General features: G+C 45.3%; 1 protein-coding gene across 1 annotated transcript; it reads right to left on the bottom strand.

Annotated features, from left to right (window-relative positions):
• Positions 1 to 1,891: 1,891 nt before the first annotated feature.
• Positions 1,892 to 4,128, bottom strand: FAM110C (family with sequence similarity 110 member C). The gene has a single exon (XM_078647888.1). It carries the CDS (start codon positions 3,905 to 3,907, stop codon positions 2,963 to 2,965), a length of 945 nt encoding a protein of 314 aa, XP_078504014.1. The 5' UTR covers positions 3,908 to 4,128; the 3' UTR covers positions 1,892 to 2,962.
• Positions 4,129 to 15,877: the final 11,749 nt, after the last annotated feature.

The raw sequence follows: 15,877 nt of genomic DNA, 5'->3' as shown, positions 1-15,877 counted from the left end.
CAAATGTTACACTGAACTAAAGCGCGGCACGCGGGGGGGGGGGGGGGGGGGGAGGGGGGCTCTTTGGGTCAAATAATCGAAAGCGGAAAAATATAGTTTCAGTAAAGAAAATGAAAAACCTCAGAATGTAGCGCTACACTTTGGAAGGCCACAGACTCCGACAAGCGCAGTGACGATAAATAACGCCCTTGTTGTGCAACTGTCCCCAAGGCGGGCAATGGTTAACAAGGCAGTATGTGGTGTACGCACAAGAGGAGATCAGGAATGTCTACAAGGGGCAGGGGTGCGGCGTGCTAGAATCATCTTCCACAGGGCACAGAAAACCTGTTCATTTAATCAGTGCCTTAGGTATGGCCTTTGAAAAAAGTCTCTTTACGCATGGGATAGTCCTGAAAGGAAACGTTCGAAACAGTAACTTCCCTTTTCGCTTCAGGTTCAGGTATCAGACGCTGCCACTGGCGATGCGTGTGCGACAGGACTGGGTGTTGTATCGATTCCTAAACACCCCCCCCCCCCGCATCCTTCGCCGACCAAAATGGTCTACATAAATGTACTTGGAAATGCCTTGCCTTGCTGAACAAAGGGCTGCAATGTGCGTGAATCTCCATAGGACCCACGTGATAACACCCTCACTTCATTGTAACACACAGGCAGGAGGTCTTTATAGCGGCTTGAATCAAAAGAGAGACACTGGAGGTTCTGTGGTGACAGCGTTTCTTTTCAAAGGCAACCGAAGTGCAAACACAAGTGCATCCCTGCCCCTCACACGATGGCTTTTAAGGTACAAATGTACAACGGCCGCCTTCTCTGTGGGTCCTGGCCGGGCTTCCGAGAGGCAGGAAATACAGTTTGCATGCTTAAATTGCGAAGTTGTAGTGGGGGAGGGGAGGGGGGTAAGAACAAGACGACCTAGAACTTTAGGTCCCAACAATCCAACACACACTCTCCGTTTAATGCAATATAATAGTGCCGAGACCTGGAAGGCCTGGGCCCTGCTGGCAGAGGTTGCACTGCGGCTGCGCAGCTTCAACACCTCCAAAGCACCGGAAATGACTGCTTCAATTCTACTGTGATGACTTACATGTGGTTTGGTGGCACAGAGATTAAGCTGTAATTGATTTAGAAGCCATGCTGATTAACGAAAATAAAGTGATTTTTTAGGGGCAGAAGACAGTCATGAAAAAATGACATTAGGAGAGACTGTAGTTAGGGGTGTGTTATAGTAAGTGGGGAACACCGTAAACAGTTTCAGAATCCCATCCACTGTATTCAGAGAGAACCACGGGGACGGGAGGGGTGGGGGAGTCGAGCTTACTATCACACACCCGGAGCATGCACAGAGCAAGAAGTGGGCAGGCGCCCCATTAGCTGACCTCCTGTCTGACCTTCACCACATGCTGTCTATTACTACAAACGTAAGGGAGGGAGGGGGTGCCCTGTCATACAGACTGAAGACAAGCCAGTGTGCCTTAATCATATATGCCTTTAAACACAACACTGCAGGCCCCCCAAAGGAAAAAGACTGAAAAGCTGGTAAAGCAAAAAAAATAAAAATGAATGAACCATACCCTGAACTGACATCAAACCGAGGCTAAAACATTGAGAGTAATCTAAAGCAACATGAACCATGAACTTTTAAAAAGTAGCCACAGAGACGACAGCGGTTGCAGCTGGATGGCCTAGCATAAATCGCTTGTATTTTCTATTTTTCCGACATGCTACACCATTTTGTTTTAAATGTTACCTTTGTCGACCCCTACATTCAGGAAGCAGTCGTTAAGAATGTGAAAAATTAGCTTGTCTCTCAAGAAAGCATTTTAAGAGGATCGTTTGGAGAACCATATAGTCCACTGCGAGGTGCATTGGACTATCACAAGAAGTTATACGCTTCAGGAAAGTAAACATTTATTACTTACAAATAAAAAAATAATAAAAACGATTTCACCCATTTCAAGACAGTATGTAAAATTGACGATACTAACAACAACTTTGCCATTATTTCATCTGGGGCCATACCTAAACACACAGATATCCGGGTACGGGGCAATACACCATATATTTACATAAATAAAACACATACACAGTATGCAGCCTTAAAAGATACCAGTCACAGGCCTGTGTAACAAACAGATCCAGATAGTTTGCATGGTACAAGAGGGTGGTGAGGGACATAATGAGTCGTTATGCACATGGGGGGAGAGGGGGGCATCCAATTGAGTTACACTCCATCGCGGATCCATTGGGGGGTTTGCAGTGATGTGACTGTGTTCAAAGTAAGAGGGCATGTCCTGGAGTGTGGGTCTTCGCACGTGGTGGCCTCAATTTAACAATGGGTTCACTGAAATGGACCACCCTCGGTACCTTGTGTTCGGATATGCACAGTGGGGCCCATCTGATTCAATTTCGTGGGTGTGCCAGGTTCGTAGGTATGCACAAGGCGGCAGCGCAGTGCCACGTTAGTGAGTTTCACCAGGTGCAACTCCTGTGCCAGGTCCACGAGTATAAAGGCAGTAGCTCCTAGCACCAGGCCTGTAGGTATGCTATGCACAAGTTGGCCCCGCAGTGTCACAGTCGCGAGGATGCACAAGGCGACAGGATTGTGCCGGGTTCGTTGAAGGCAGCGGCTCCGTAGTGCCAGTTCTATAGCCGTGCATGTAGTGGCCTCGATCATCAATCCCAGAGCACTAGGTTCGTGGGTGTGCATCTAGTGGCTCGTCAGTGACTGGTTCCTATGCATGCACAGGTGACAAGGCTGTGCCAGGTTCGTGGAAGGCAGTCACCCCGCTGTGCCAGGGCTGTGGGTGTGCAAGCAGTGGTCCCAGAGCACCAATTCCACAGAGCCAGGTTAGTGAGTATGCGCGCAAGTGACACGCAGTGTCAATGCCACGTTCACGCACAGATGCAATGGCTGCACCCAGGGATCACCGGGCCAAGCACAACAGTTCAAGTCCACCCAGCGCCCTCAAACCAGCTCCCGGGCCCCCCGGTCCTCGCGCGCCGCCCTGCAGCCGTAGAGCCACTTGATGATGCGCGCGTTGCGCTCGATGACCGAGGGCCCGCTGTGCGGCTGCTGCCCATGCAGCTCGTCCTCCTGCAGCCCCTGCTCGCCGCCGCTGTGCCGGCTGAAGCCGCTGTCGGAGGTGGCCATGCTGACGCTGCGGACCCTGGCGGCGGGCAGCTCGGCTGTGAAGCGCTCCCGGCCTAGCGCCTCGATGACCTCTGGCTCCAGGCCGCAGTAGCGGAAAAAGGTGTCGAACTCCGAGAAGGACTTGGAGTAGCGCGAACTGATGTCGGACTGAGACCGGTGCACGCCCGCACCCCGCCGGGGGGATTCCGGCGGCAGGAGGGAGCTCTTTGCAGGGGGGTCGGTGCAGGGGACCCTGGCACCCGCCTCCATGCCCTCCCGGTGGGTGAGAGTCTTGGGGGCATCGGATGAGGTCCCCTTGTCCTTCCCAGAGCCCTGGAAGAGCCTGCGCACGAAGCCGCCCCGGGAGGGGTCCTTGCCACCCTCGCCCTTGGGTTTCTGGCGGTAGATGAGCAGGGAGTCGGGTCTTGTCTGCCGCTTGGAGCTGCTGCGCCGGGGGATGCCGTCCTCTCCCGTGCTGCCGGGCTCCTGGCTCTCGTGCTGCGCATCCCGGGCCCCGCTCTGCGCCGAGCACCCCTCGCTGCTGCTCCCCGAGGCCGAGCTGAGCGTGCCGCCCCCGGTGCCCGCCGCCGCCTGCGGGCTCTTCACGTACTTGAGCCGGTCCGCTGCCAGCCGCTCCACGGCGCTCACCCGGCCGCCGCCGCCGCCCTCCATCTGCCGCCGCAGGTAGTCTGGACCCCGGTGCAGCACCCGCACCGCCGGCGAGGAGCGAAATTCGGGGAACGGATGCCCCCGGCCGGCGGGAGCCACCTCCGTGGGCATGTCCGTGTCGGGTGTAGCGGCCGAGGGTGCCGGGGTGTGCAGCCTCTCCAAGCCAGGTGCGCTTCTTCCTGGTGTGCAGCGTCTGGGATCGAGGGCTGTCGTGCAAACCCTAAACGAGCAGCTGCATCAATCTGGGTTGGTAAGTACACAGATGCACTTTTTACAACCCTTCAGCACTGCCCTCCGCTGACACTTGTGGCTGCGCACCTCGCTGCTCCGCAGCACACCTTGCAGCAGGGCCCGCCTCCTGACAGATGAACGAAGCCAATCAGCAGCGGCCGTGCCCTGGGCCGGTGGGTGTGGGCGGGCTTAGACGAGCGTCTTGCAGCCGCGGCAAGGAGAGCGCTAATGGGGTGTTTGTTTAGCTCAGGTCATCGGCTCTGCCCGCCTCCCGCGCCACGGTCTGCTGGCAGCAGGTTAGCAGCAGCGATAAGAGCAGCGAGTCTCCGGGCAGGGCACGCTAGAGTGCACACCCTCTCAAGAGTATATCTTTTTCCAGCGACGACTTCCTTCCAAGCGAGTTCGATGTAGCAAGGTAGTGTCGTTTCTTGATAATGTGCACATTGAAGTTTTGTATACAAAAACAATGTTAATTTATAATAAACACTTATTGGCCATTCACGGTGTGCATTATGGTACCATTAATCTGCTACTATACTTCCAAGGTTTCTTCCGCGAAGTATTTTTAGTGGCGGCCGTGAAACTTCTTTCCACCGTGACTCACTCAATTATTTTTTGACAGGCAAACACATTTTTACATTAGGAAATTCTGCTTTTTTTGGTTTTCACAGAGTTTTGGATAGCGCGAACTTGACCCGATTCGGGTATCAGAGCGCTTTACATAGCACCAGTTGCACCACATTCATTTTTGTTAGGCACGGTGACATTAAGTGATTTGCCCAGAATCACAGGATGTTCAGCGTCATTGCCGAGACTCCTACCCAGTTCCCTAGATTCGAGGTCGACCGCCCTAGAAGTTAGGCCAACTCCTCTCCCATACACTTGTAGGAAATGTACATATTTCCTTCTATTATTCAGTACATATTTCCTTCTATTATTTAACCTATCAACAGGGCAAATTAATTATCAGGTCAAAATGGATGGTACAAATGAGTGACTAAATAGGGGCCATAGAAAACATATATTTTAAGTTGACTTAACGGACAATGACAGGGTCAGTTTTTCAGCTTGTTCTTTGCAAACTAAACACAAAAACAGCGGTGCTAGGTTGCTGTTCTATGATGGGGTTATGTCCTTGTAATTACTTTACACTCTTGTCTTATCTTCTTTACACTTGTAGCTGTTCCCTACATCAACAAATCACTTGTTGAAATCTTATTTTCTCCGAACACCATCTCTTTTCTGGCAATTAAGCTTTTGTGGCCATTCAAGGGGTAATAATCATGGGATAACTGAATGCCTCGGAAAGTCAATTAATGTCGGATTACAATAGAGAAGGTCGTTTACGCATGATAGAGCGACTGGTCTAGTAGAAGGTAATGCTATTTCTACATAATCATGTTAACCCTGTGACCTTTTTTCGGTGTAAAAGTGGCATACAGCTTCTAGCAAGGGTGGGCCTCATTTCTTTGATGCCGGCCTAACCCTGTTTGGCCCCATTTCCTATAGTTCCTTGCATCGTTACAGCTGCAGGTATTTCTCAGAAACATTTTTTAATTAACCTCTTCAAAGCGGGCAGAGAGGTAGTCATTGACTAAAGGGCCTCTACAGAGATAGAGCTACCCATTTAGTATATGCAATGCACATCATGAAAACAGAAAACCTATCCCAGTTTCCCTCTTCAACAGATTGTGTGATCCTGGCCTCTACAGTCACTAGCTAATCAAACTACAATCGTAATAAATTATACAGGAATCTGCCGAGCTGAAAACCATAAACTGAACGTCTGTCTCTATACCTGGTCATCCACTACACTGCTCCGCCCCATACAACGTTAAAGGCACCTCTGTGGTCATCACACATGACACAGAAACACTTCCACATAGGACCACAAAACAATGACAACACCATACCAACCACACACCCTACATGGCATAGCTTGCTGGCCATGTAGGTAAGTTTCTCAGTGCCCCACAAAGGGGTAATACGTTCTTAATATAAATGCTGCGATACAACTATTTCATGACATTGTGCCTACTTTTTCTTTATTATCACACATAACGTTAACTTGAAATGCTTGTGTTCAGGATGTGCACTGTACAAAATTCTCCCCTAACAGACTATAAAGTTGTTACACATGACGTGCCTCTTAGTACATTAATATAGCATTGTCATAAAGGACAGTCCATAATTGTTTAATCTTTAAAAACTATCACTTTTAAACATGCCTCTTAATGCAGTGGTGTAATTTGATGCTTCAATTACATGCTTCTCCAAAAAAAAGTTGGTAATTTTTTAATTAAAAACATACCATTTTTGTATGACTTTTGTGTCATTATTTTCAATATTTTCATACCTGTGCTTGCCAAAGGAAGGGGTCATACACCTAACTTGGGTCATGTCTCAGCTTTCCCTGTTCATTAGCCACAGAGAAATATAGCCACTACAGGGGTTGGGTACTTTTTTCAAATGGCATACATTTAATGTTAAGTTTGAGCCTTATGTTCATTGTGCCACAAAATTAACACTTCATTTTAAATGTCTCACATTATTTCATTAAATTAAAGTAGCGTTTTAGAGGGATTTAAAAAAAAAAACAAAAAACATTTTATTCATTTTCATGTTAATCATACAGTTTAAAAATTTGAAACATAAAATGCAGTCCAGCATCTCACAGCTTTATTATACACTTTTGTAATTTCCCCCCAGTCCAATATATACAATCTTATAATAACTGAGACCCTCCGCTAGAGGGATTTTGTTTTAAAATAAGGTAGCTCTTGCAAGTTGTCCCTAGGCACAAACCGAAGCCAGGAAATTATTATAAACTTCTCTCATCATTTCATTCAATTTTACTGAAAAGAAATGTAAAATGATGTTCCTGGGTCCTGGTTGTGCCAGGAACAACTTTACAGCTGCCAAGTTTTCAGGTTGCCTACGTTTGACATTTAAGCAATAATATGCAAGGAAACAAATACATACCACAAATTACCCACTTCCGAGACATGTAAAGTTTAGGAAAAGCTCTGAAACTGATGTAAAACCCCACAAATGGAAGGTCACACACCTGTGTCTGACCTTAAAACAGAGCAGGCCTCCAAACATTTTAAAAATAGTACCTAACTTCCAGTTCAAATAACTTCCATTATATGCTCTCCCTTTGAAGAGGAAAGTATATTTTTTATTTAGTTTCAAAATAAAGTAGCTTGGTCATAGACTTAAACTCACTGCACAAAATGAATGGTCTTATGAACATTAGTAGAAGGCAACACTGTCTATTATTTTCTTTAAAAAAAATAGGATAAATGAATGTTGAGATGCATACTTTACTTATTATAGCACAACAAAATCTTTCCCATAACTCAGTTTGCAGCAGTTGTGAAATAGTTATATAGCATCCTTGATGTGTGTCATGAGCAGTCTTTCTCTTTTTTTTTTTTTTAATTTTTTATTGAGCGGAGCAAGGACAAGGTACATGACGGATAAAACCAATCTTAAAATAATGGAAACAAATTACAAGATGAATAAAAACAGCTTCTTCTCAAAACCATAAGCAGTCAATGTAGCTGTCTAACAATATATTCATATACAGGAAGAAAAAGTGCAAAGTCCACTTATTACTTTTCCATTCTAAAGTGCAAGTGCAAAGACCATTAATTCATTTTCAATTTTTAAAGTGCAAATACAATATAATACAGTACAGTCCATCCAGCAAAAAACACATACCCCTACTATTGTAAAGTGCAGTTGTAGTACAGTACAAACTTAGCAATCATAAAGTGCTAGTGCTTGTTGCCCCAAAGTGCTTGTGCATACCAGCCCATTAAATTCGAGCTTGCCCACACCTCAAGACTGCTTAATAATCCTGGTTTACGTTCTCGATTAAGCCCCCCTTGCTTCCTCTAGATTCTCCAAATAATACCAGTTCTTTTCGAATCTCCTAATAGCCCCCACTCTACTAGAATATGCTTTCTCAAAATTTCGTGACCTTCTCATTTTATTAAGCCATTTCAAGTGAGATGTGACTTCCTTTGATTTCCAATTTTGTAGGATTAATGATCGTGCCACCGTACAAGAGATAAATATAAACGTTTCCTCAGCATCCTTAAGCAAGCCTCTATTAGGACAAATCCCAAAAAGCGCAATTTCGGCCGAGGGCAAAAGTGGTTTCCCTATCGCCACCTCAACGGTCTCCCAAAAAAGATTCAAATGGGGACAGGTGTAAACAAGCATTTGAAATGCCATAGGTCTCGCATTACTGAAAGTTTGAGTTATTGGCGTTGCAAATAATAATGCAACGACAATATCTCAAACTTTCAGTAATGCGAGACCTATTGCATTGCATATGCTTTCTTTTCTTTTAATAAACGTGTTTTAGACCTTGTGTTATTTGTTCTTTTAACCTACTTAAGTTGTTGATCTTTGCAGCTGCCCGTGACTCATTCTTGCACTCTTAATGCTGTCTAAAGGTAAACCGTTATGCTTTGCAGTAGAAAGAAGGCCCTCACACCCAGGTGGGAAGCCTCCGATGCCCTGATCTAGCCACTAAATAGTTGTGCAAGTACTACACTTGTTTCTAATTCACACACCGCCAAAAGATTTGGAACAGGATTGTTGTGTTGAAAAACATTCATCCTGTCCATAGTATGAAAAAGGCGCACAACATGTGTTAACCTAATTTGCATTTCCAATCTGTCCTAATTTTCCAAGCTATTGGAACAGCCCACGTTATTTAACGCGCACACGTTTTTGATCTATGCGCCAGTCTGTTCAAGCAGCCCCCAAGCTAAACTATAGAGATGCACTCTATGACCTCTATGACCATAAATAAAAAAGACTACTTATCAATTTACACCCATATAGCAAGAAGCAGCAGTAGCTTGAGGGTTAGCAGAGTAACAGCAATGGCACGTCACACATTCAGACCACTCACACTTAACATGCTAAATATAAAAATCTCATATTATATCCCTAACCTTTTGACAATCGTGATAAAACTATTCAAGCAATACATTAAGCCCTGCATATGCAGCATCTCGGTGTCTGAATTACCAGGCATAAAATCAGTACACCAACACGCGAGTTGCTAATCATACCCTCAAAGAGATTGGGTCGATGGCCCAGTAAGATAAATCAAGTCAAATCAAAATTAGACGTACACTTAGTCCAGTTAGGCCACACAAAGTGTCCGCTGGGTAGAATGACCTACTGGAACTCCAGCACAGCCAAGAAGGGCGAATTACACTGAAGCAAGATAGCAGCTGCAGCAGCTAAGGGCTGAAAACAAAGCGGCTGCACCAGAAGTTGTGACGCGGCTGCACCTGAAGTCATGCAGAAACGCATTAGCAGGGTCTGCAAATGCTTCTAATGATTCAGAGAAAAGCATTGCTTTGTCTCAGAGGGGGACGTGTGCTCTTGCACTTTCCAGGCCATGGGCGGTGTCTTGCCGAACACAGCCTGCGGCTATGGAAATAGTATGTAAAATAGAACAATCGGCATGGGGCCCATGGAAATAAAACGTATGTGCGTGGCGGCCGATAATGTGGGAGGGTATGGTAATAAAAAAAAGAAGTAAACCGGCTGCACCTGAAGTTGTGGAGCGCCACCTTAGCAGGGTCTGCAAATGCTTCTAATGATTCAAAGAAAAGCATGGTTTTGTCTGTTGAGAGGCGGACGTGTGCTCCTGCACTTTCCAGCCTCTGACTACGGAAATAGTATGTAAAATACAAGCGGCAGTGCCCCTGTAAATAAAAGGTACATGCATGGTGGCCCATTAAGTGGGCGCCATGGTAATAAAAAAAAACTAACAAGGAGAAACACGAGAGACGGCCTGCGGCCGTCAAAGTGAAAGTACGGCCGGCGTAGGGCATTGCTGTGGGGAGGGGGGAGGAGAAATGTGACACGGCGGGCAGGGGAGGGGGCGGAGCGGGGAGAGCGGCATGAGGGTGTGAAGCAGCAGGGGCCTTTGAAGTGAAGCTAAGCTTCACTTCAAAGGTGTGGGAGGAGTGCTGCTGGTGATTGACTGGCGATTTGATGATGTGCACGCACATTTTAGGTCAATGCGCTTGCGCATTGACCTAAAAGCGCACGGGCACAGCATCAAATCGCCAGTGGAATCGCCAGTTAGGTAAACTCTCGATAAGCCCCTATATATCTCGCTCCCGCTCAATGCGCATGCGCATTGAGATAGGTCGCTCGACCTAAAAATATGAAGCCAGCCCCCCTGGCCGCCAGCTAGGCATCTGAAGCACTTATTTCCTATCTCCGGGAACCTTTTTCCCAATGCCTCCGGAGTCCAGTATGCTAGCCAACGGGACAGGAAAGACATTCTCTTGAAGTTAGCGGCACACAGTGATTTATTACCCAAAAAGCTGATGGTTTCCCAATCTTTGCGTGTTAGGTTGCATTGTGTTAAGCTGTTAATTTTAGCTAAATGGCTATCTATAATTGGGAGTTGCCCCTCACACAGAAGCTTCTTGTACCAGTTTCCTATCCCACAACTTTTGGCTTCATATAATAATTTCACCATCCCATTTATTAAATCCAGAGTCCACCTATTTTATCCCATAAAAAATGCACGATTTGTAAATATCCGAGAAACAGCGGACACCCGGGAGTACTTGCTCTCCCCAGCACTTCTTGCCATGTAATTATTCTGTTCTGGACAATGAAGTGCCTTATCTCCACGAATCCCATTCTCTCCCAGTTCATTATATGGCTAATACTAATTTGAAGGCCCAGTATGGCACATTCTCGTATGGTTAAGAACTGAGAGGCTGAGGAGCTATGATTTTTCTTCAAGAAGGACTGTAATCTAAATGAGCAGTCTTTCTCGAATTGGAAGTCAATGAAATGTTTTCAAAGTGGATGCATTGTGATCAAAGGTACACTTCCAGAATATCAATTTAGAAATATCATGCTACAAAATAATCGAGGGCAGAATTTCGACTACCAAAATATCATAAAGTTAAGTATATGTAGGTAGTCAACATATACGTATCTTAGCATATGAGCCGGTAGGCATGACTGTAGGCCCTCTGGAGTTTAGCAAGAGCTTTTTAGAGATCCCCATCTAAATTGGATTGCAGTAGTCAAGGTAAGACTTGACTACAGGGAGGAAGAAAACATTTTTAATTGTTTGTAATTTGGGAAGTACACTGTGTACTAGACAGAGATTTGGCAGAGATGAATGACTATGATTTTAATGTATTTGTTTACTTGGGCACGAGCAAGAGGACTTTGTTGAACAGTGACCCTAGGCTATATGCCTTTTCGTTGTGCATTAGAGAGAACCCAGCGTGCCTGGCCATATGAAAGAAAGAGATATGGTGTTGACTTGGTCCATTAGCCAACTTTCATTCTAAGCTCCCTTCAGGAATAGCCAGCTCTGTAATAATCAGGCCTGGATGTGGTCCGATTCATGTTGACATCAACTTGTCTCTCATTTGAATCTACTTGATAAATAATATTATGCATCTGAAGGATGTTGGTCAGTGGAGACCCTAAACTGTGAAAGAAGTTCAGTGAGAGGACTGGCCCCTCCTGGCACCCCCCAGTTTGTGCTTCATATTTTGAACAAGCAGGGACCCATTTTGTATATTGAGTTTTATTTTGTATAAAAATAATGGGTCACCTTAGAAATTATCCTTCAATTCCTGCTGGCCTGGCTATTCTTAGACTGTGATAAATGGTAATGAAGGTCATGGTTGGATCACCTAAAATGTGTATGTATATAGATCAATCGTGAGCCTTTAGACATTACTCACTGATATTTAGGAGATTGGGTTTTGGTAAACTCATAAACCGCCAGGCTGACTTCAAAGTTAAGGACAGGACACAACATTGTCCTTCACCAAACCTCATGGATCCCAGCCTAGAATCATGATGACATTGTATCTCGTTGCCCTCTTTCCTTATAAATTGTTCTCTGTGCCAGTCTATCAAACAAGAACAGGCCTGCTCCCTTCCACTGCCATTATTATCTATTTTTGAATAAATCTACAAATTAAAACATCCTGTATCTGATTTTTTGGGTCTTTCGAGCTCCCAATACAACAGGTACACACATAACCCCCAAAAAGCTTTACAGACATTTGTGTACAAACTACACCCATGTGCAAAGATCAAACCTAGCATTTATAAATCAGCATAAACAGCTTGCTTGCTAATTCCAGGGGAGGCAAGACTCGCAACCCTTAGGCAGCTGCCAAATGAGTCACCTCAGGGTCGTTGCCCCCACCATATCACCTTCAACTTGCTTGGATTCCTCTTCCAAAGAAATCTAGTGTCATTAGCCCAGTTCCATCCCTGGAGATGGTAATCTTCTTGAACCAGACTGATGGTGGAATATTGAACGATGTATGAAATTACATGATGTTGGAAATTGAGGTTTCTGGTTGTCAGAGTATACACCCTGTTCAAGCAGAAGCCAAAATCCTAGTCAGACGAGTCAGAAACGCAACCTAAATTAAGCTGCACGCACCCTCTAGTCTCGTGGTACTCAGTGTATTGCCTGCGGGCCGCCAGCGGCCCGGCAGGCCTTCATTGGTGGCCCACGTACCTTGCCTTGCTGCTTCTACGTTTCCAGTGAGGCCGACAGTAAACACAGAAGATGGCTACAGGAGCATTTGTAGTGAATACGTATTCACTACGTCTGCTCCTACGGCAATCTTCTGTGTTTACTGCCGGCCTCTGGGACGTCACGGCACCCTCGAAAGCTTCCCAAAAGGCCCTTTAAAAGTCAGCTGTAAGCGCTTTCACAGCTGACTTTTAAAGGGCCTCTATGAATAAATATAATGAATTTGTATACATTTTTAACAAAAACGATAAAAAAACAAAATATTGTTGCATTAATAAATATTTTTGGTAATGAACAGCATTTGGGAGTTGACATATTGTAATTGAAATTTCAAAGGTCCACTTTAGATTGAATTTCCTAAATGTTTGTGCACACATGTCATTTATACCCTGATTTAGGAAATAGTTCCATTACTTTTTCAGGGGTAACCTTATTTTTGCAAATACAGATAGAGACAGAGAAAGATAGAGACAGAGATACAGACAGAGACAGATAGGGAAAGAAACAAGAGACAGATAGAGATAGAGACCGATAGGGATAGAGACAGACAGAGACAGACACAGAGAGAGACAGATAGAGACAGACAGACAGACACAGACAGAGACAGATAGAGACAGACAGACAGAGACAGATAGAGACAGAGACAGACAGAGAGATAGAGACAGAGACAGATATAGACAACAGACAGAGACATAAAGAGACAGGCAGAGTTAGTCAGAGACAGATAGAGACCGAGATAGATACAAAGACAGAGATAGAGACAGAGATAGAGAGAGACAGGGATAGAGAGAGAGATATATAGAGATAGAGACAGAAACAGATATAACCAGATAGAGATAGATACAGATAGAGAAAGAGACAGGGGCAGACACACAGAGACATATAGAGACAGACAGAGACAGGCAGAGATAGAGACAGACTGAGGTAGAGACAACAGATAGAGACAGAGACAGATAGAGACAGACAGAGACATATAGATACAGAGACAGATAGAGATAGAGATAGATACAGAGACAGAGAGGCAGGGACAGACAGAGACAGTTAGAGGCAAATTCAAATAGAGACAGGGATAGAGACAGAGATAGACATGGACAGACAGACAGACAGATAGATAGAAACAGAGACAGAGACAGATAGAGACAAAGACAGATAGAGACAGAGACAGACAGAGACAAATACAGATAGAGACAGAGATAGAGACAGAGAGAGAGACAGGGACAGACAGAGACAGAAAGAGACAAATACAGATAGAGACAGAGACAGCTAGAGACATAGACAGATAGAGACAGAGACAGATAGAGACAGCGATAGAGATAGAGGCAGACAGAGTGATAGAGAGATAGGTAGAGAGAAAGAGAGAGAGATAGATGGCTAGAGAGAGATAGATAGAGATAGAGAGAGAGAGAGAGATAGAGAAAGAGATAGAGAGAGATAGATAGAGAGAGATAAAGAGATAGAGAGAGAGATAGAGAGAGAGATAGATAGAGAGATAGGGAGAGAGAGAGATAGAGAGAGAGAGAGAAAGATAGAGAGATAGATAAATAGATAGATAGATAGATAGATAGATAGATAGATAGATAGATAGATAGATAGAGAATGATACAGAGAGAGAGATAGAGAGATAGAGAGAGAGAGAAATAGAGAGAGAGATAGAGATAGAGCGAGAGAGAGAGAAATAGAGAGCGAGATAGAGAGAGATAGAGACAGAGAGATAGATAAATAGATAGAGAGATAGATAGGTAGATAGGAAGATAAATAGATAGATAGATAGATAGATAGATAGATAGATAGATAGATGTGTGTCTGGTGCCTCAGTGGACTAATGCGTCCGCTGCAGGGGCCTGTGTTCAACCTAATGGTCACAGTTTTTTTTGTTGCTCTAGCCCCGCCGCCCCTACCGGTGAGACGCTCGGCTACAAAACACACTGTAAATTTGGCCCGAGAGAAAGTTTGTGAGTACCCATGCTCTAGTCGCTTGGCACAGAGCAGTCAGGCTTAACTTAAGAGGCAATGTATAAAGTATTTGCTCACACTTTAATTACAGTAAGACATTGAAAACACCACAAAAAGACTCCACACCAGTTTAGAAAAATAGAGGATATTTATCCGAGTTAAACAAGACCTAACTGACCAAAATCCAATAAGTAAAACTTGAGATATACAATTTTAAAGATTAATTATGAAAAGAGTGCTTAGAAGTCACTAGCGATCAAAAGGTTACTTGAGGTCGCAAGGGACCAGTACAAAGCCAAACTTCAGGCTGACCGCAATGGCAGGTAGGTCAGCTAAACCCACGCAGGGCCCGCTGAGAAAGTACCAAATATGGTTCAAAGCTTTGACGTTGAGCACATGATGCATCAGAATTTTCCCAGTAGTTGGGTCAATGGGTCGGAAACAAGCCTTGTACCCAGTGTTGCAGATTTGGCGCTGCATCATTGTCAAGTCTCGCATGTAGTGTCGAAGAATCAGTGCTGCATCGTAATCGACCCTCGCAGTCAGGACCAGTGTCGTCGCAGATTTGGCACTGCATCTGGGAGTTATGCGTTGATTTTTCTCACGCAGTTGGGTCGATGCTTCGGTTTTGACAGAAAAACTGCTGCAAACCCCACTTCTGAGGCCGATGACTGGAGTGGGCACTTCATGCAAGGGTAGGACTCACAGATTGCAGAGGTTAGCATCACCAGCCACTTGTAAGATGTCTTTTGTATCCCTGAGACTTTAGAAAACAAGAGGCAAGCCTGGAAGCCCTTGGAGAATCTTGGGTTCAAGAATGTATGGAGCAGGTCCAAACCCTCTCACTCCCAGGCAAGAAGCAGCTGGCCAAAACAGCAGAGCAAGTTACAAAGTGGCCGTCCCTCCTATAACACAGCAATCAGCAGGCATCAGGCCAACACAGCAATGCAGGTAGAAAAGTGGCAGTCCCTCCAACAGCAGAACAACTCTTCTTCCAGGCAAAATGTCCTTGGTTACAGCATAGGTCTGATTTGGTGGTGCCAGGGGCCCGGTACGTATGCTCAATGTGCCTTTGAAGTGTGGGGGACACCAGAGAGACTTTGAAGATCACAAGATCCCTGCCTTTCCTGCCCTGACTCCAGGCACTCTACATTGGGTATGCAGCTTTTTAGGTGGTCACAGGCACAGCCCTTTTCAGGTGCAAGGGTCAGCTCCTCCCTCTCAATCTACCTCAGGAAGGCCCTTCAGCCTGGTGATGAGCCATCAGGATGCAAATGTCACACCCCAGCTCCTTTTGTGTGACTGTCTAGAAGGAATGC

Source organism: Lissotriton helveticus, chromosome 6 (genome assembly GCF_964261635.1).
Source record: "Lissotriton helveticus chromosome 6, aLisHel1.1, whole genome shotgun sequence".
In the NCBI taxonomy this organism is placed as follows: Eukaryota; Metazoa; Chordata; class Amphibia; order Caudata; family Salamandridae; genus Lissotriton; species Lissotriton helveticus.
The sequence above is the reverse complement of the archived record's forward strand: the minus strand, read 5'-3'. Positions and strand labels throughout refer to the sequence as shown.